Source organism: Diadema setosum, chromosome 11 (assembly GCF_964275005.1).
Source record: "Diadema setosum chromosome 11, eeDiaSeto1, whole genome shotgun sequence".
Taxonomy (NCBI): Eukaryota; Metazoa; Echinodermata; class Echinoidea; order Diadematoida; family Diadematidae; genus Diadema; species Diadema setosum.
The window spans coordinates 29,520,765-29,542,099 of record NC_092695.1 but is presented as its reverse complement, the minus strand read 5'-3'; the positions used below and the strand labels follow the sequence as shown (position 1 = coordinate 29,542,099).

Below are 21,335 nucleotides of genomic sequence, written 5' to 3'. Positions count from 1 at the left end.
CTTCCAGGTTTTCCATGACCTGCATGAACCCTGAAAGGAGTCAACACACAAAGCAAAGTGTGCCAAAATGTTGGTATTGTGGTTGCTTGATCGATAATTCCCAACTTAATTTTTTTTTTTTACTTGCTTTTTTTTTGTTGTTGAAAAGCCTGCAGTGCTGTGCCCAATGACGTGGCTGACAACATTCATACATAAAAAAATTGGGCAGGTTCCAAGGGGCAATCAAACAGATTTTTGTGTATTAATGCTTTTCAGAGCAACTGCTGCAGAATTAGCAAGGCTTTGAAACTCTGCAATGAGCAACATACCTGTGTTGAGGAAAAAAAACATACTGGTTGATCAAGAATTGGGTACACCTAAGGGTGTCTAGGCGAATGCAATGCATTCCAGTACTGGTAAAAATGGTCAGGGGAAGGCTACTGACAGCATTATCTATGCATGGGACCAACTGTGAAGATAATGATATGACTCTGTTCTCTTAATTGCATTAGACTAACTTCCGATGCATCTTATCATGTAAGATATGGTCAATTCTTCCCCTCATTCTATCCCAGCCCCCCTCCCCCTCCCCCAAAAGAAAAGAAACTGTTATGAGAAAGCATGTCACTCCATATAGTCATACATGTACTCTATCGCTGCAAATTCTATGAAGCAGTACCTAACTGATACTGTGTATAATAAGTCCATCACCATGAAATACCCATTTCAGGAAGGTACACACCAATCTTTACCCCTCGATCTATTCATTTCAGTTATGGTGTATATATATGTATATGGGAGAGAGAGAGATGGAAAGAAGAAAAACTAGGACAGCATTACTTTGAGTCATACCATTGACATTCGAAGCAGCATATAGCACTTTGCAACATCAGGATATGTGACATGTCACTGAGGTATGTTGGTTTTTGTTGTCACATTTTTTTCGCTTGACAGCAAAAAGTACACACAGAAATGTCCAAATTCAAGGGAAAACAATGTACAAGAGGCTCAGAGTGCCAATCCAAATCACTTGTCTTAAGAAGCAACTTAACACTACAGAATTAACAATGCATTGACTGCAATGGCAGCTGCGCACAAGATACAGCATGAACTATCTAATAGGTGTCATACAGCTATCTCCAACGTGAAGATACCGTTCTTCCGCTACCAAAACACTGTACTTATTTGTCACTATTGATTCCAGGTCTTTTACTCGGGTTGCCTAATGGAACCAGTCAAACTGTTGTTGGGTCAATTGGCACATCCGCTGGTGTGATCTCAAGGACTGGAAAAGATATTAGATAATTAATCGCCCCTGTATACAGATAACCTAATCCTCCTTTAATCCCTACTGTGTTACCATGGCTTTCCTGTTGGATTGAGACACATTGTTACGCCTGGTTAACAATTGAGTACAACAAACAACTATATAGGGTTAAGACAGGGACCAACAGGCACAGTCGCAGAGAGACGGAGAACATTACCAAAAATTTTCTCTGCCATGGATTGCATTTCTTGTTCTAGCACACTCAACTTAGGTTCTCATGACATTCCTTTTCTGCTGAAGCTGGCATGTTCAGCCAGAAATTGTAATTAAAAAGCAATATCAAACTAAACACATGCTACCCAGAATGAATACTGTGGGGTCTCTGCCGTTAATCCTCATTAATTCGACCTTCTTCATTTCGAATATGTGCAATTCAAATTTGTTCTGACACATGGTATCACTAACCTGGCCACTGCTTATCAACATGCTTGCTACCAGAAACACCCTGTTTAAATAGTTCTGATAATGATAATGACAGAAACTAGCAGCTGCAAGTGCAAGAATTCTTGTGTTTGGTCTTGTCTACAGAAGCCTGAGCTGTTGAGGTGATCCCTGGACAAGGGCCCATCTGCTGCCTCCTGTTAAAGGTTGATGGTGGAGCTTAGGAACCGCACGGTTGCATCTCGTATCCTCGACCCCAAGTTGCGCTTCTTGCCCAAACGCTCCTCCTTGGCATTGTTGGTCCTGGCCTTGAAGCTGGCCGGAGTCACATTTTCCTCCCCACCCCCTTTGAATGGGGACTCGCGGCCAGGCACGCACATGCTGACCTCCCCATCAATGTTTTCAAACTGGCGCTCGCTGCAGCTGCTCTCGCTGTCCAGCTCATCCTCAATAAGCTTTCGTCGGCTTCTCGTCTCTGGCTTATGTACGGGCTCTTCCAGCTCATCGATGAATTCGAAGGGGTCCACTTTGGGTGCCTCTGGGTCCTCCTTTTTCGGAGGGCCATTGGACAAGGCGCCGGAAATGACTGGCTTCTTCTTGGGGATGCGGTAGCTTTTCAAGCTGCCACGAGGCGAGCTCATGGACAAGACCCGCTCGCGAATTTTTGTCTCCTGCTGATCCATTTGCAGCTTTCGTGGAGTGATCTTGGTGGGGCTGTGAATCTTAATCGAGATCTTACTTGGAGAGTCTCGGGTGGGAGTCCTTACAATACTGTACACTGGTTGGTCACTCAGTTCATCGCTGTCACTCCTATTCCTGTACTTTGACTTTCTGTGATGCGAGTCACGCTTTCGCTTCTTGGGCGAGTACTTCCCGTTCTTTTGCATTTCAGCCTCCCGTATGGCCTTCAGTGAAATCTTGCGCTTGAGCGAGGGTCTGTCCGGCGGCCGCGACTCCTGCTCCTCGCTAAGGACGGGCTTTGTTTCAAGAACCTCCATGATGGGAGATACACTGGGAGTCTCCACAGGTGTGTCAACACGAGTCACTGCGGTCGATTCAGCAGCATCGGACGCTGCTTCATGTTTAGAAGTGTTTCTCGTTAACGGTGTCCTTGGTAATTCACCCTCACTCACATCCTCAGGCTGCAATGCCTCTGGCGGAGGGGTGCGAGTGGCTTTCGCTTTAATCGCATCCTCGTGCTCCGAGTCATCTGCTACCTCAGACTCGTCAGCATCAGCACTCAGTGGTGAGATGCACCTGTCACAACTCACAGAGGATTCACGACTCCGAGGGGGACTGACTTGGCGGATGTTCTCCTCCTCCTCTTCCTCCTCCACCACCTCCTCCTCCTCCTCCATCTGCTCTAACTTTACGCTAGGTTTGTTGGTTTCACTCGCAGTGTCTTCTGACAGTTGCACAATTTCATCTGCCTCCTCCGACTCCTCCATCTTTTCTACTTCCTCAACCTTCACCTCGGTATCAGCCTGTTTTGACGGTTTCTCCTCCTCTGGCTCTTTTTCGCTCCCTCGCTCAGTTTCCTCATCACTTTCCTTTGCACTCTCCCTTCGTTCCACCTCTTCCTCCTCCTTCTCCGCTTCCTGCAACTCATGAGAGTTCGATATTGCAGTCGCCTCCTCAGTGGGCGTTTCAATCGTCCTCTTTTCATCAATTGCCATACTCTCCTTATCACTCTTGGTGTTCTCACATTTGTTTGGGCTGGCATCGCTGGCCCCCTCCTCAAACGCGTGCAGGAAGGGGGCAAACTTCCCGATGCGTATCGCCCAGGCCAAGTCCTTTTCAGAGAACTTCTCCTTGCCGGCAGAGTACATGTCGCACTGTTTGCGGAATACACTCTGGCTGAGGATGCCGAGCTGCCGGCTCAGCTTTTCTCTCCTCTGCACCATGTAACACAGATTCCGTACCTGTGGACCAACAATGCCCGTAAGAGAGGAGTGTAAACACTAAGAATGCACAAATATCACACATAAATGGTGTATCTGTCACAGATTTCAATGAATAATCACAGCATTAACTGTTATTTCTGCATTCCTGACCAAAAAAAAAAAAAAAAAAAAGAGAGAGAGAGAGAGATACAAACAACATAATACTGTATACACAATATAATTCATGGAGTTTTCATTTTGGGGAATTTCGAGAGTCAGGTGAATTTGCAAAGTTTATAACACATGGAAAATTTTAATTCTGATCCCAACACGAATGCCATGTGCAAGTGTACATTTCTCCATCCATAACTGTACTCCATGATCAAGAATTTATCCACTCACAAAATTTTGGGGAAGTCTTGATTCGTGAAATCACCAAATATATGGTGCATAGAGTAGACTTGACAGTTATCAGCAAGACATATACTGGTCATTCCTCATTGAAATATCTTGCTACTGAAAAGTGCTATCGATCTTTTTGCAACTCCGATCAAATCATGCAACCCTGAACATGAGAATGCAGCCATACTACACTTTGGTTAATAATAATCAAACACTCATCCATTCGGCAGAACCATCAATGTTGGTCTCTGTAGAGCATTGCAGCGAACAATCACTATTTCTACTTGGGAGGACTGAGCATTCAGAAACAAATACAGTCAACCTTACTTAAGTCGACCTCGCATGAGTCGAATAATTGCTGAAGTCGAAGGTTTTTTTTTAAAGTCCTCTTCTCTTTATATTCTATTGATTTCAATCCCTCATAAGCCAACTTTTCTCCAAGTCGAAGCTTTTTCTTCAGTCCAAATAGATTTGACTTGGGTAAGGTTGACAGTATAACCAAGCAACACTTGAGTCGCCAAACATGAATAAGACCAAAGTATCTCGCTCATCTGACGATCCAATTCCCGTTGAGTACTGTAAAACACGATATTTTTTGCGGCATGAAATTTTCACGAATTGGAGCCGATGCCTTTTTTGCGGCATGACATTTTCGTGAGTTGATTCTAACATTCAATGTGTATAGTTTAGACAAGAACTTTAATGTGCATTTTAATTTTGTGAATCATGGCTCTCACGAAATTTGCAAAATTAAACTGCAGGCGAACATTCTTCGTTTTACAGTACTTGTACTCACCCTCTCCAGGTCCTGCCTGAGGTGTACAAACATCTTCATCCTGGCAGTGAGGTTGTACTCCTCGTTGGAACCCAGACTCCCTACTTCCTTGGTAGGGGTCACCAGAGGTCGATTGTGACCAGACTGCAGTGACAAGGTACATGTATGGGACCAAAGAGACAGGAGAAGGTTAATAACCATGAAGTCATACAGGCTACATGTGCCACCAATGAATACGGCGAATTTCAAAGTGCATCAAAACCATTGCAGAACGGCTCTTTGCTCTCTGATATATCAAACCTGTGACACAAATGAGATTGTTTTCAAGCATCATTAAATTTGCTCTTGTATTGTAAGACAAACGATCTGTACTGTAAAACTGGATATTATCGCATATCTAATTTTTTGCGCTTGGCCGGGTAAGAAGAGTTTTGCGGGTTTCTAATTCCGCGGAATCAAGACATCAACAACTGGAACATATGGCAAGCAAAAATATTCATGTGCTTTTATTTTTGCGCAAGTTTCTCGTAGTGCGAAATGCGCGAAAATTTCAACAACGCAAAATATTTCCACTTTTACAGTGTATGCACCTTTACTGGTATAGGAACACAGCGCATAAACTTGCCATGTACAATACTTTTGCCAGAATTTCCAGGATACAGTACAGAGGACATCTCATGGGAGCATTCTGCAATCACTTGGGCATTCTATCAAGGAAACATTTTTTCAAACTGCTGTTCATTCTCCTGAGACTATCATTCCATATCTTCCTCTTTTTTACAACTGCACATGTGATCATTGCGAGTCAGAATAATTACAAACTAAATGCTCAAAGGTCACCTTTCTTGCTCTGCTTTTGCTCTTGTAGCTGTAATCACTGTGTGTTCTATGTATATTATTAAATGGGGCCGTGATGCTTCAACATGGAATTGTATACGTCGGACTACATGTCAATACTTGACACACGCAGTTAGCGAGCTGGTGAGTTGACTGACTGGAAACACCAGATCACACATACCTTCCTCTTGAGTTTCCAGTATTCATAGACCATGTCGACAGTGTCGATGTCGTCCTTCATGTTGAGTGCAGCTGCAACTTCCTTCATCTTGGCGTACCGGTAGAACTCCTCCGTGACAACCTGAATTCTGTTTGCAAGGAGTGGGAGGCATGGTATAAGTCAACAAGACCTTGGGGAATTTGACTGCAGAAATCATCATTTTGACACCACTAAATTGGTACTGCAGAGTATCTCTGCACAACTTATATTAGACAGAGATTAGATGAGCTGGTCAAATTCATTCAATCTGAACAAAATAAGAAATCCATTTAGGAGGTATTGCCAACTTAAGAAACAAAAACTTTCTATCTTCTAAAATGTGTTGCCAATTTCAGAATCGGATATAAATTTATCAAATAGGGGAGGCAAAAATTTTGCAAAAACAACAACATGTGAACTACACAGGATTCGAATGAAAGATAATTTTGAACTCTGATTCAGGAAACACTCACAATGAGCACTAAACTGATACAGCACACAACCATGCAGATGTGGTTCCTGGACCTTTATAACATTTTCCTACACACGTCCATGGAGACACCCAAACTGATGTTGCAGTCTAGCAGCTGCAATTTTGTTTGGAAACAACTCTTCATTTGTTTTAATACAGATGGCATTTCACAAATGGCAATTTCTGTGTACATGTATATGATTCTGCTAAAAGCAAAGAAACTATGCTTCTCCACAGTGTGCCACATCAGTCTTTTCATCCACACAAATTCAAGAGGAATGGTTCCCTAGATCCCTTTACGAATACCATAGGCACTGATCAATATATTGTAGATGTAACATCACAGCCATAAGGTTCTTTTTGAGTCTAACCATCAGAAAGTACACCTATACATTTACAGTCTTTCATACTCTCTAACGATTTGAGCATTGTTCAATTTTGTTCAAGTATGCCCTGACGTTTATCTAAATTCATCCCCCCCCCCCCCCCAGAAAAAGTAAGAAATCTCAACGACTCTTACCTTAACGCTCTTTCATTGGCCTTCTCCTCTTGCGTCATCTCCTTCTTGGGTGTACCATGAGCCTTCTCTGGAGTGCCAAGCTTGGGATCGAACCCGTCCATTTCTCGCTTTGCCTTTGTGTGCTTCAGGCAGTAGGACTGCAGGGGGGAAAATGAAAAAAAAAAAAGATTTGAACACTTTCTGCATATTATGTTTATACACTATTCAGACTTAAACTAAGATAGCATTATATTGCAGATACAAAGATAATTGTTGAAAACAGTCATATTACTATTTTGTACAATGATAGTGAAATTACAAAGAATTGATGTACTTGTTAATAAAATGGCATACAGAGAATGAATCAAATCAAATCGAATCAAGCATAACGCCATAAAATCACCTCTTGGCATGCTCAGGCAGCTATTAGAATTCAATATCAAACTGTGTACTGTGAAAAGCCCTCCCTAAGCATAGGTATGGTAAAACCAGAAACATTTGTGAATTGGAGCCAATGGCCTTTTTCCGTGAAACTTTCACAAATTGCCGACCATGAAAAAATTACGAGCATACTACTTGTACAATCCAGGATTTGTTGAATACACACTGCTAGTTGATACAAAACACACAACAAAACTTGATGCACACTTGGCGCACAAGTACACATACTAATAGTTGACTGTAAAATGCTCAGCCTGAGCTTGTACTGTACAAATGTGCAGTGTGTCAACAAAAATTTTGGTGTGCATTTATCTTCGCAAATCTTGGCTCCTCACGAAATTTGTGAAAGTTTCATAACCACAAAAGCTCTGAAGCAAGGGACAAACTTGAAAAATGCTGGGATGTAATTCTGCTTGTGGTGAAATTCGATGCTCATACAGGTGACTGGTAAATGATTGCCAGTGCTTTTTTCGAAAACGCGATGGATACAATCTCAAAAGGCCTTTGCGCCAATAATCAAAGAGCAAGACTCACCCTAAACCTGACATCAGCCTCATCGTCCAGGAATGTCTTCATCTCAAGTCCATTCTCAAAGCCACAGGTCACATGGTACGCAGTCTTACAGGTTTTCACCTTCAAACACACAAGTATCGTTTTCATGGTTGTTTACATGGCTGTTGGCATATCATATCTGATATAAAGGTATCAGAGTGGCTAATTTTTCACAAGACAAATAAATGCTTACATATGAGATCGATCAATGCTTTTTCATGGATGGCGTGTAACGTGCTATCGGTAACAGCTTCATTGACCAATGTGTTGATTACATCCACCACCGCACACTAATCACCTGCAATGCAATATACTGGCAATGCACACATTTTTATAACAATTTTACTATCCTTTCAAGACTCATTAGACGAATAGAAAACAAATATGTCATGAACTGTTTCAAACAACTGGTGAAATTTTATATTCATCAGTGACAGAATTAGCAATGTCTTCTTCAGGACTGTGCCCCTCAGAAAAGAATACTATTCCTGCCACCTTTGCTCATCTATAATTTCAACTGGAGCTTCTCAGTGCATGGTTTATCTCTGTGTATCAGGATTGTCATAAAATTTTCTTTATCAACTTGAATCCTCATCTGGAATGAAAATGTAGTTTTATACTTACTGAACACTGTATGCATGCCCCTGTTCTCACTCTGCATATGTTGCATATAAGAGCCCATCGACTTGCCTGAGACAGAAAGGTATAAAACAGTGTCATTTTTTCCATTAGCGGTACAATGTATCGAAACTGTGCACGGATGAAACAAATAGTTACCAGTGCTGAAGACGAGTAGTGCTAACATTGTAATGCATAAATATCTGTAACATGATAGCTGACACTGAAAATAGCCACATGCATGCAATGAACATGATTTTTCCACTTGTGAAGAAAGGTAAATCTTGCACTTAATGTTGAACATCAAGTAATACTGGTCAAAAAAAAAAAAATCACATTTTTGGAAATGTGTCGTTACTCAATGTGTGCTACTTACATGGAATATATGACCACTTCAATGATATAAAAAGAGTACTTCTCTCATCAATTTCAGTCACAGAATCACACCATTCAAACAGTTAAAGCGCAAGACAGACTTACAGGTATTTGCGATATCTTCGTAATAGGTTCCATCCGCTCTACGCATCCTATGCTGACTTCCGGGACCCACAGGGCACAGCTGACATGGGCCCACTTTGTGCCACTCCTGTTATGATCAATGGAACAGAGAAAGACAAGTGTCAACTTGTACATCAACAAAGCAAGCAAGCAAACACAAAAAACAAACACAACAAAACAGGCAAACAACTATGGAATGCATCTTCTTAAGACTGAATCATTTCAGTCCATGAAAAATTGTGAAGACGTGAACAGGCAATAACAAATCAAGATTGTCTGCAGGACCCGAATGTAGAGGATATCTCTAAAATTGCACATACGTCAATACAGTGTAACATATACTCAACACATCTTGACAGATTTGACAAAGAAAATGACAAACACCAATCAAATCTAGTGGCAATTCATTGTACCAAATGAGTGAAGGTTAATTCACTACACAGGACATGAAATTTTGTCAGTGAAATGCCACATCTCTGGCCAGTGAAAGAGTTTGACCATGAACTGTATACACATTTGATTTCAGGAAGCTCTAACCTAAAGAAACTGAGACACTCTTTGCCTAAATGCACTTACAACACTACATTGGCACGACTGATGAATCACATAAAGTTGCTGCTATTGTTGTATATTCATACGATGCAGTTCTCAAAAGCCATCTAATCTGTAAAACTGGCTTGAATCACAATCAGGGAGTTAACTTGGTCCTTACATTTATGGACTGTCAAGCATCAGTCTCGTTTTATTCATTTATTCGCTCAGGAATATTATTATTATTATCATTATTATTATTATTTTTTTTTTTTTTGGGGGGGGGGGAACAAATTTCACTATTTTGCATGTATGAATTTAAACATTGTAGTTCAGAGAGATCCTTATCATTTGCACACTTTATGCTAATAGTACTGCAGCAATTTGTACACTAAAAACGTCTGAAACTCTTTATCTTAGGATTGGGACTAGCACAGCCAGGTTTAATTGGGTGTTCCATTGGTGATACAAGCAAAATCATACGCCCCCCCCCCCCCCCACAAAAGTCCATGAGTGGGACTAGCAGCCTTACCGCGTGCTCTTCATGGCGCCCCCCTTGATGCCGCAGAGAATACATGGAGGCTGAATTCCGAGCGCACATGTTCGACACATCCAGCTGCCTTCTGGCACCTTCACTATGCCATAGCATGCCTGCATAATGAAGGTCACATCAATACTCATTCAATTGGACACGTAATATTGTTATTAAACCCTTCCCTACAACATTCTCAAATTCCCATAGAATTTTGTACAGGACCCATCAGGTTGATGAGAGCAATAGGTTAATACACTCTCCCAACAGCAAGTTTTTTTAACATCAACAACAGTCTACAACAGAATGTACACTAAATGGTTTATAGTGATACCAGCAAGTTTGAATGAGAGCACTACCATATATGTGTGTTTACATCTACAAAACACATGCAACCAGAAATGTGTGTACATTGAACTTGTAGTTTTGTAGTGTATTGTACACACATGATCCGATTTTGAATACGGGCTATATAGGAATGAATAGAAGGCAACTTTGATCTGATGTCAGATACCAGTAATATGAGACTTCTTTACATGCAAGAAGGTCCTAAGATTTACAAACTTGCTCCATAACAAAAAGTATCTCAAAATTATATGAAATCCCTGATATACTCATGGGGATGTTGTAGAAAAGAAGAAATTTTCCATGAGTCTATATTTTTTCCATTGAGCAAACAACAAAAGATATTTATGTTATAGTATATCATGTCTCAAAAATGCATCTTTCAGACATAAGAGCTTGTTTAAAAATACATATTTTAACCCTATTCTAACTGGGGGGGTCAAATTGACCCCCCCTCGACGTTTTGCGCCACGATTCCGCAACGCGCAAAGATTTTGCCTCGTCGTTTCATGACTTTTTTCATTGAAGTCTCCTGCATATTTTGCAACGTCCGGGTACACCGTTCTGAAGTTATGCAATGTTTTGCATATGCATGTCAACCCGAAAACCGCTCAAATTCATGATTTCGTGTGCAAATCCAATGCAAACTGTGTTTTTTTGTTTAATTGATATAAATTAGATTATTTCAACTTTTAACCATTGAAATAAATCAATTCTAATGTAGATAAGCTTGAAAAAGTGCCTCCAACAAATTTTGGCAAAAAAACAATAGAAAACAAAAGATTGAAAAAACAATAAAATACATAAGAAATTAACAAAACAAAAAAAACCAAAAGAAAATGATTTTGATTGCGCTATTTTTTAACAAGAAAATTGTTTGATGTGTCTTGAGGAACTCTGACGCAAAAATTGATTAATCCGTCAGTCTTTTTGATGGAGTTATAGGTGAAAATATGATTTCATGCATTAATTTGCATAATTAATTTATTAAAAAAATATGAAATCAACATTTTTCTATTGTATGACCATGTAATCTTGTAGTTGACATCCGGCTCTATGTTCAGGCAAAATTTTGTGGTGATCGCGCTATCGGCGGCCGAGATCTGAAGTGGGGGTCAAATTGACCCCCCTCCAGTAAAAACTTGGTCTCCAATATCCCAGTTAGAATAGGGTTAAGAAGCAGACTCACATTAAACCATTCCAAAAAAACAAGCTTGAATTACCTGATGCACGCATATATCACACTTGTCGCAGAACACCATTTCATTGCCTTCTTCACTATCCGGCTGAAATGAAGAGACGGTAACAAATACGGTAAATAATTACATGTTGCATCAATTATGTGGAGGTCATATGCAGAACCGAACATGGTTATATGTCAATGATCACAGTCATTATTTGTGAAACTGTAGCGTCTTCACATGAGCAGGCCCAATGTACCGACAAGTGTATTAAATATCTAAGCACGCACAACATTCATATTCCTTAAAGGTACTTCTAGGCTACGGAAGATTTTGTTTATCAGTTTTGCTTAAAAAAAACAACAAAAGAACATGCCGATCTAAAATCTACAGCATGATCATGATTGGTGTGAAGAGTAAACAAAGAAATAATGAATAAGTACACGGCATCTGCCTACCACAGACTGCACCTAGTATGTCCTTTGGAGGAGTCGGTAAGAATTTTTAAGATAAAAATTTGTTATGCTTTCTTTACAAGTGGTTCGTGTCACGTCATTGAGCACAAGTCATTTCTCTGTCATACAGCTGAACAAATTCTTCGTCAGGTGATACCCTTCTAGTACAATCTACATGAAGTTGTACGATGAGCTTCACTGAAGACTTATAAACCACATAATGACCACCCACAGCTCTACAGACAACGGAAAACTTATAAACTATATAATGACCACTCACAGCTCTACAGACATCGCAGATGACGTCTTCGTCGTATTCGATGCCCAGCCCTTCTTCTGTCAACATGGCATGCTCCACGTTGTTGTTGCACTGTATTAGACAGACAGAGACAAACATGATTTGCACAGGGAAGCCATCGAAAGTCTTGTCATATCACTGAATACGGGTTGGTTAGCAATTTCCACCCAGGAAACTTTGCAAAGAGAGTAAAATACTGTACGAGCTGAAATTTTCGCGTACAGATATTTTCGCGAATTGCTACTTGGAGGACATTTTCGCGTGTTGTTAATTTCGCGGTTACGAGGGTCTAACTGAACTTACTTAATTGCGCGTTGTCATTTTCGCGGTTCGAAGGCGATTCGCGAAAATAAAACCACCGCGAAAATTTCAGCTCGTACAGTATATGTGACATGTACTTTAAAAAAAAAAAAAAAAAAAAGTTGGGTGTAAATATCTTTCAGATTCATGTTACTGTCCAAAAGAAGACAAAGCAAGAACAAATTTAAATAGTGACTTTGAAACAATGAAAGGGGAAGTTCCCCCACATATACATGTGGATTGAGTGAATGCAGCAATATTAGTAGAACACATTAGTGAAAGTTTGAGGAAAACTGGATAATCAGTTCAAAAGTTAAGAATTCTAAAAAAATTTTGTGCCACTACTGCTGGTTGAGAAGGCTACAACAGCTTGTGACATCACTGCAGAACAACCATACAAAGAAGATAGTGTTCTACTAATATTGGTGCATTCATTCTATCCACATGCATATTTGAGGAAACTTCCCCTATTAGAGCTTTCTTCTGATCTAATACTGCTGTATAGCTATCATATTTTCTAACACAAATGACAAAAGAGCTGATGGCCAATTAAATTTCTGGTTTTACATAAAATAACAAATTACACAAATCTATGCAACTGAATTTCTATCAACGGTCATCTTGAAAACATGCACTTTTACTTTAATTTTTTTTTCCCACCACTAATATTTTTTAACTATAATTTTTGTCTATGTCAGTAGAAATATTTAATGGGCTGACAATCCAAACTCTTCCCTTCAGAGATTAACTGAATGGTCACCAGGCCTATATCAGCTGTTTTCACTTTAATAGATTACCTGAATATCACATTCCTCGATGATCCTTTCCATTGTGAATTCATCGATAGTTCCATCACCTATACATCAAAAGACAATGGTTACACAATACACACAATATCCACAAAATGAAGCACAGAGTTTAGAAAGCACCACATAAAGGAGTACATTAATACATAATATACAAAAATGACCTAAAATCTAATTTGCCACAAGAATAGCTAACTGCTATGAGACAAACTTGCAGAGTAATCTAAGTTCAGTGCAAGAATTTTGTCATGTGAAATCAGCTACAAGTACATTTAAGCAGCAAAATACAAAATGTACATATTGAAGAGCACTGCAAGTAGCTAAGAGCAAGGACTCAATTGTATAGTATTTACAGCTCTGACATTTCCGAGCATACCAGCCACTACTGTCATGATTTTAAATTTTTGATATTTTGAATGACATTTTCAAAGGGCAATAGGCAATCTGCCAGAGATGTTTGGAAAAACAAACAAACAAACAGAAGTTGGAGGAGAATCCCATCAAATTAGAATTTCCTGATATGCTTTCAACGCAATTTACTCATAAAGAAAAAAACAAAACAAAACAAAACAGGAGTTCCTGAAATTTGACAAGTACATGTGTAAACCCCGAACTACATGTACCACGGTAATGAAGATATTGATGAACTCAACACAGGAAGTTTAACTTAAAGTCCAAAATAACTTTGGTTGAGCAGTTCATAGAACAGAAAGTAAACTACTCATAGTAAGGCTGTAAACAATGAACAATGATTCAAATAAAGTCCACACAATGTACAGCATCTTTACATGATCTAACAACTGAAACCAGTATTGAAGTGTCGAAAGGCACTAGTGCTGGTGAGTCACCACTACCTTCTTAATAATTCATATTTTGTCTACTATTCAACATCATGTATACATACAACACACATGGAGTTCTTGTTCTGTTTTAAAATATTTGACCTGAATTGAATGGATGAGACAGCATCATTTACAAAGTCAAAAGCTTATCAGCCACGCTTTGTGGCATGACAGAAAATGCACCACAGCTTTTGCACACAACCACACAAACAAAATGTGCAAGGTTGCAAACAAGACAGCAAAGAACTGCCAAACGTTTTGTTTTATAAAAAACAACACAAAAACAAAAACATACTCATGCACAATGAAAACGTTTTGGAGACAGATATCATATTTTAGTTTCAAAATGGGGAAACTGCACATACTAAGCATTCTAAGTTTAGTTTCAGAAAGAAAAATACATTTCATGAACAAATTTCTAATTCTTGAAGAGAAACAAAATATCATTTTAAAAAATACTAGTCATCAGCTCTGCAGATAGACAAATATTGCATGCAGGTAGTTCCAAATAGCATACAGTTGAACCTCTCGTATCCGGACAAGTCGGGACCGGGGCTCATCCGGATAAGGGATTTGGCCAGATGCGGGAGACTCAAAGCTTTATACATGTACATATACATACACATGTAGGTCCTACTGATGTAGCCCATTGTAGTACCACATGTAGTAATGTGTATACTGCAACCTTTTCATTGTTACACTCAGCAACAGACCCCAAAATAGAGGTGGATTGCGTCCGTATAATAGAGAGATCCGGATAAAGGGAGGCCGGATAAGAGAGGTTCAACTGTATTTAAACAGATACCAGACACATGAAACAGCTCATTCGTAGATACTTAGCATGCGGCTCATGCATGCATATCAAAGTAGAGGACAGAATTCTCACTACCGCATATAAATGTAAAAACACTAACAGCGGCAGCGCTATTCAATTTCTGTAATAATGTCTGGCAAACGCTGTACTACTGCAGAGCATAAGCTCTGCCTCGTTATACAAGAGAAGCATCAGGCACTATCTCTATCTCCAAGGTACCACAGTTTTGTAGATTTTCTCAGCAGTTGTTTCGTACTGCGAAAGGAAATATCAACGGTAAGAGCTCTAAAAATGTACCTCTATTGTGAAGTGACAATGTTTTAGTCATGATAAAAAGAGAAAAATTAGATGTGATTACTGCATATACGCTCTGCGCGTGCCTGCTGCACCATAACGCCGCATTGACAGAAGAGCAAAAGTAAACACCGAAAATGTAACCCCGCATGACCTCCGCACTGGGCATGGGTGTGTAAGAGCACCTCATTCCTTCGTGCATAGTGTACGAACAGCGTACAGATTTAACCGGTAGCAAAGAAACATTTACTATAAAACACGATATATTCGCGGCATGAAATTTTCGTGAAAGGGAGCCAACAGCCTTTTTTGTGGCATGAAATTTTCGCTAGTTGCCTCTAACATTCTATGCGTAAAGTGTACACAAGAGCCTTCATGTGCATTTTAATTTCGCTTTTAAAGTACATTCATATACGATAGGGAGAATTGATAGGGCGACCTCACTGACCAATTTCCTCACGCATTTCATTGGCAAGCTGCAGCCAGTGGACGTCCACTTCATCAAGGTCATACTGGCAAGTAGCATCCTTCTTCTGTGGGCCGTCCGTAGACTCCTCCTTCTCCTCTTCGTGGTTGTCATAGCCTTTGATCAGCTTCTTGGGTCTGAGACAGAGAATGCAGCGTAGATCAATGAGAATGGCAGTCTAGTCCCAATACTCTTATATCTCGACCAAATCAGAACACTGATCTCTATAGGAAACATCTGGACATCTCATAGGCCGGTCGCTTTGAAGCCATCTTACCATGCACACAGCCATACCCTTATGTACAGAGCTCACAGCATCACGTTTTCAGTGACAACCTCTGCTGGGAAATGTGTGCATGTCCGCATAAGAGTGTGCAAGGTGGCTAGGAGGTTTCAGTTTGTTCTGCAGCATGAATGGGCCAATGCGATATCCAGATATTTTACTATAGAGATCAGTGAATTGGAGCTATGACCCCCACATGAATAAAGTCTTAAAATATCGGAGATACTGATATCAACAGCTCCCCCTTCTAAAGCATGTAATGTCTCATGTAAACATGTACAAGTACTTTGCCTGGGCAGCTGCTTATATCATATTACAGTCTGGTTCAGATTTTGATACATGTTCAGAAAAGATATCTCACGCCAAACACTCACATCAACTCTCAGGGACTTCTATGAATTACTGTGTTTTGTAACACTTTTGGTTGCATGCAAATAAAGACAACATGCAATACAGAAAATGACCATGCGAGAGCAAAATCAGTGCCCATACTTAGACTGATGCATATTCAACGAAGTTATCTTTTCTAAAAATAAGACAACCACCTATCATTTTAATTCTTTACAGATCCCATCATGAAAGAGACACATGAATTTCACATGTCTGCACACAGTTGTATCATACTTTTTTCTTTGTATTTTCAGACAAAAGTCCTTCACAATTATCACAATGTACCAACTGTATAATCTTTCCACAGGTCCTTTTCCTTTTTAGTTAAGGGAAAGAATATTCATAGCATATGTGCACACATATGATCTGGACAATATTTATCATTTAGTTTAGAAGGTAACATGACAAGGGGAAAAAAAAACTGAAACATACAGGAAAAGTGTGAAAGTCCCACTAAATCAGATAACATTTTGGAATAATGTCAATTCTGTAGAGATGCGAGGAGGAAAGGGGGAAAACCCCCTTAATAATGTGTAAAAGTTATGAAAGGTCAAACTTACAGTTTGAAGCCGGTGTCCTCAGGCTTGCGGATCTCGACCAGCTGGGCGTGGGGAATGCAGTCGGGGCTGACCGGCACCTGGACACCCTTCTCCCACTCAGGCTTCCAGTTGTCGGTCATGATCATGTACTCATCCGGCTGGAGCTGGTACGAGTCCGGCAACTTCATGGCGCTAATCAGATCCTTGCGGAAAACCTGTCAGGAATCATTTACAATTAGCATTTACGTAAGTGTTAGACAGGCCGGATAGGAGCACACATGGAATGTACTGTAAGGCACAAATAAACCTTGTTTTCTCTATGAATTCCTAGTAAAATTTTAGTATTAAAATGCATTGCACAATTCTGCCAAAAACTATTACACTACACTTCTCGTTCAGAAAGCACATACATGGTAAGTACAGAGTTTCGGTGCTACAGTTAAATACATTGTTGCTATTTTTGTGGACGATGCAACATATCACAACATGACCTCAATTATTCCGTCATCGATTATCTGAATTCTCTGTTACTTGGATGCCGGCTGGCTGACATAAAAAAAAAAAAAAAAAGTTTTCATGTCTTTTCAGTGCTAAATCTCACTCAAAACAAACACACGTTCAACCATTATTGTGCAAATTCACAACAGGACATATCCCTATCATCGCTGGGGACTGCAAACTTTTAAGTCAGTTCACGAGACGATGTCAAAGACTAGTGCCACACTTGTCATGATCACAGGCACCAAGTGCACAGCCTATAGCAGTGGTTACAGCACAATGAAGCAGCAGTACTCGACAAGTTGCAATATTGATCTCATTGTCGGGCAATATCAATCAAACAAACAATACATGAAGGGATATTTTACTTTTATTTCGTTCTGTTACCGATCAATTTCTGAAGTAAGTATGAAACATGACAATGCCACACAGATAATCATAATATTAGTGAATTGGTAACATGCATATACCCAAGTATGATATGATAATAATGATAATATGAAATATTTATTTAGCGCTTAATACAATGTTTCAAAGCGCTTTACAATTATCAAAACAAAAAATGCTAGAAAGTGCTGTATTTGAGCATATCTCTCTTTTCATCTGGCCAAATAGATTATCCAGATGCCTGCCGGTCCCGATGTGGTCAGATAATTGAGGTCCTACTGTACATGTACATGAAACTTATATTTTTCACTGAACTGAATAGTTATCGGACAAGGACAACTTGTCCTTTGAGGACAGCAAATCACTGTCTTGCATGACTAACATGTGAATAAAGAAAATGTGGCGCTGAAATGTTAACCTTACATACTTTACAGTGGGGTTTTCTTTATGCATGTGGATTTTATGAGTATTTGTAACACACCAAATATTGACATACAGTGTGTCACCCAAATGGGGGAAATCTACAACTTCACTTGTAAACTGGTAATACTCACTTCTCATACCATTGCTCCAGTTCTCAATCGCAAATCTAAATCTGTGCAAAATTCTTACAGGTACCAATTCAGACTGAATGACATGCTCACAAAATACACGTACTGTACATGTACGGTGTCTACAGTAATTCTAATGGAAAGCTTGATGGAAAGGTAAGGAAAATGGCATTTGCGATGTACATGTACATGTCTCTTCTTTTTTTGAAGAAAGAAGATGTAAGTTTACTTATCATGGTGCTGCAAACATGTAGGCATATCTGCCTTCATTGTATGCATGTCCCAGGCAACTATATGACTTACATTGTACTAAGCACTGTTTAGTTAAATGAATGATTACATGTGCACTTGCCTATTAAATGTATTTAACCCCTGCTAAAATACTCATCTGGGTAAGTGTACAAAAATATAGTTCTTTGTTGTTTTCATTTGCTTTTTTGTTTATGGTACTGCCCTGATTTGATTTACGAATTTGGGTCTGTAAGCATGATCAATTTAAAGCGAACTCTAAACACATGTTGAAAACACAAAAGACAATGTGAAGAGTGCAAGGGAAACTCTCTGTTACTTAAGGGACGATTCTCCTCTGTCTTATGTTTATACATGACTAACAAACACTACTTAGGTGTCTTTCACTTGCTAACACCCCTCTTGTGTACAGCCACAATCACACATCCACATCCACAGAACAATGTGATGCAGAATTGAAAGTACAAGAGCACTTTTCTCTTCACACATTTTGCTCAGAACTTCAGTTCTTTCTCAACACAACTGACATCAGTGTTCATGTACTACAAGACATGTTTGGACGAGAGTGCGATGTGGCAAGTGCTTGTGGACAATAAACCAGTTGATTATAATCATTTACGTGCTCTTTATACAATGACATACTAGCGCAGGAAGAATCATTCACAAGCACTCACCTCCGCAGGCTGATTAGAGCTCCCATGACTGCTTGAGCCGAACATGATGAGGCTGTTACAACTCTTCCTCAGCTCTCTTGGTTGGAAGTCCTCCTACTAGCACACATAGACATACAGATTCTGATTCCTATAAAGACATAAGAAATCAGATGAAATACAATAAATGTAAATGCTTTCTGTATAATGCTGTAATTCAAAATAAATTCTGTTACAGAGGTTAGCACAAATAAACAGTGTGAATGGACTTTTTTTTTTTCCATTATACTTTTAAAAAAAAATCTGGGCTGATGCTGCATGAAATAACACTTACAATGACATATTTAAATTGGAACAAGGATTTCTCCCCTTTGCAACATACTACAGCATGCTGGGAATTCATAAGACTTGGCAAAAACTTTATTTTCTTTGTCTTATTTTTATTTATTTATTTTTTTTTTTAAAGATGTTGAGCTTGGGAGTCTTTTGGTAGTATGTAGAAACTGTACATTGTACCAGTACATCCAGACTTTTAGTTGCATGCTACACTGTAAGCACATCAACACACAACACGAAAACACACATCACATGCGCACAAATTTCAAATTAATTGACTGGATAAGATGTCTGTGTGCGCATGCGCTGGCCGTCAATTCAGTGTAGCTATCCCAGGTTCCACTCGACCGAGTCACATTAAGTCATCATTTCAAACAGAAAGGGACTATTGACAGAACCAAACGTTGCATGAACCCTGTTGTCAATACTTGAACTTCACTGGTACAATTGTAAGTCTTCAAATTGAAGATATTTTTTTGATTTTAAGTTGATATTTGTCTGCGATACTACCCTGTCATGATCCTGAATGCTAGGGTCCGCTATGCCTATGGGGCTGCTGGTCGCAGTTAATCGTGGGCGAGATCCCGCATACATACGGCGCGCACAATATTCAGCTTCTCTGTGCGTGCGTATACAACATAGTGACACACGTGCAGCTGTATTCAGCATATTATTCAGAATATGGCTACACTCATGTGTGTGGAAAGATACATGTGTGTGATTGTATCCATTCATTGCCTTTTATTTCACAACAATTCATTCAACACTAACAACAGTAGGCCTAGCCTCTGAGTAGGTAGGGTCCAAGTTATAAATATCTCTCTGGGCCTGGGCTGTACTAAAAATTAAGAAAAAAAAAATGTCTGTATTGACTGTGGCATGTGTAAGAAAATCCAGCAATAAGCAGCATAGACTCAGTGACAGTGACAAGTAAATTCAAAGTAGGCCTAGCCACTAGTTACATGGGCCTTGCAAGTACAAGTTTGCCTCAATCATAATCATTTAGATGCCAGACCTGGTTATTCAGTTTAGGCCTAGTCCACTGAAATGCGACATTTATTAGCATGATTAGCAATGCACTCCACTTCAAATTGTCGAATGTTGGCAGACGTTTGACTGATTGTCAGATCATGAGATACGTAGCCGAGCAGGCAGGCACAGCCACAGCCTACAAAACAGGCGGCACAGCCCACGCTATCTCACAACAACCCCACATCACACATACAAGACAGATGATCTGAGCTGAGAACAAACTACCAAACATAAAATCAGGATGTGGGATGTCTTACACAGTAAAACAAAAAAGATAACATCCCGATGCACACGATGCAGAACTAGAGTTTTTACAGACTACACACAAGTTCAAACAACTTAGAATGTGCACGTCTTTGAATTGAACACACACATACACACACAACACACAAACACAAGTTTGCCCACTGTCTGTGTCAATGTCGTGACCTCTGATATTTTTACGTTCGCTTGTTCGCGAATAGCGAACGAAGCTTCGACTTTCGTTCGCCATTTACAAGAAAACACATAAACTATACAGCACCTTGATATTCAAATATGTAGCTTTTAATCCTAAGTCGACATATAACTTTATCAAATTGTACTTAAAACCTCAAAATGAACCGAAACAATAAATTCAACTCATATAATGATAGCATACTCACAGCGTTTGAGCCATACTGTTGGTAATTTGCAATGAAACATATTGGCGCC

General features: G+C 39.6%; 1 protein-coding gene across 1 annotated transcript; it reads right to left on the bottom strand.

The window, feature by feature from the left end:
* On the bottom strand, positions 1-21,324 carry LOC140235404 (uncharacterized). The gene is made up of 16 exons (XM_072315429.1): positions 21,287-21,324; positions 19,299-19,425; positions 16,961-17,154; positions 15,710-15,864; positions 13,303-13,361; positions 12,188-12,277; positions 11,495-11,557; positions 9,927-10,045; positions 8,846-8,951; positions 8,372-8,437; positions 7,730-7,828; positions 6,776-6,912; positions 5,766-5,892; positions 4,769-4,891; positions 3,028-3,609; positions 1-2,985 (listed from the first exon to the last, which is right to left on the bottom strand). The coding sequence occupies exons 2-16, from the start codon at positions 19,341-19,343 to the stop codon at positions 1,888-1,890; spliced, it is 3,063 nt and encodes a 1,020-aa protein (XP_072171530.1). The 5' UTR covers positions 19,344-19,425; positions 21,287-21,324; the 3' UTR covers positions 1-1,887.
* Positions 21,325-21,335: the final 11 nt, after the last annotated feature.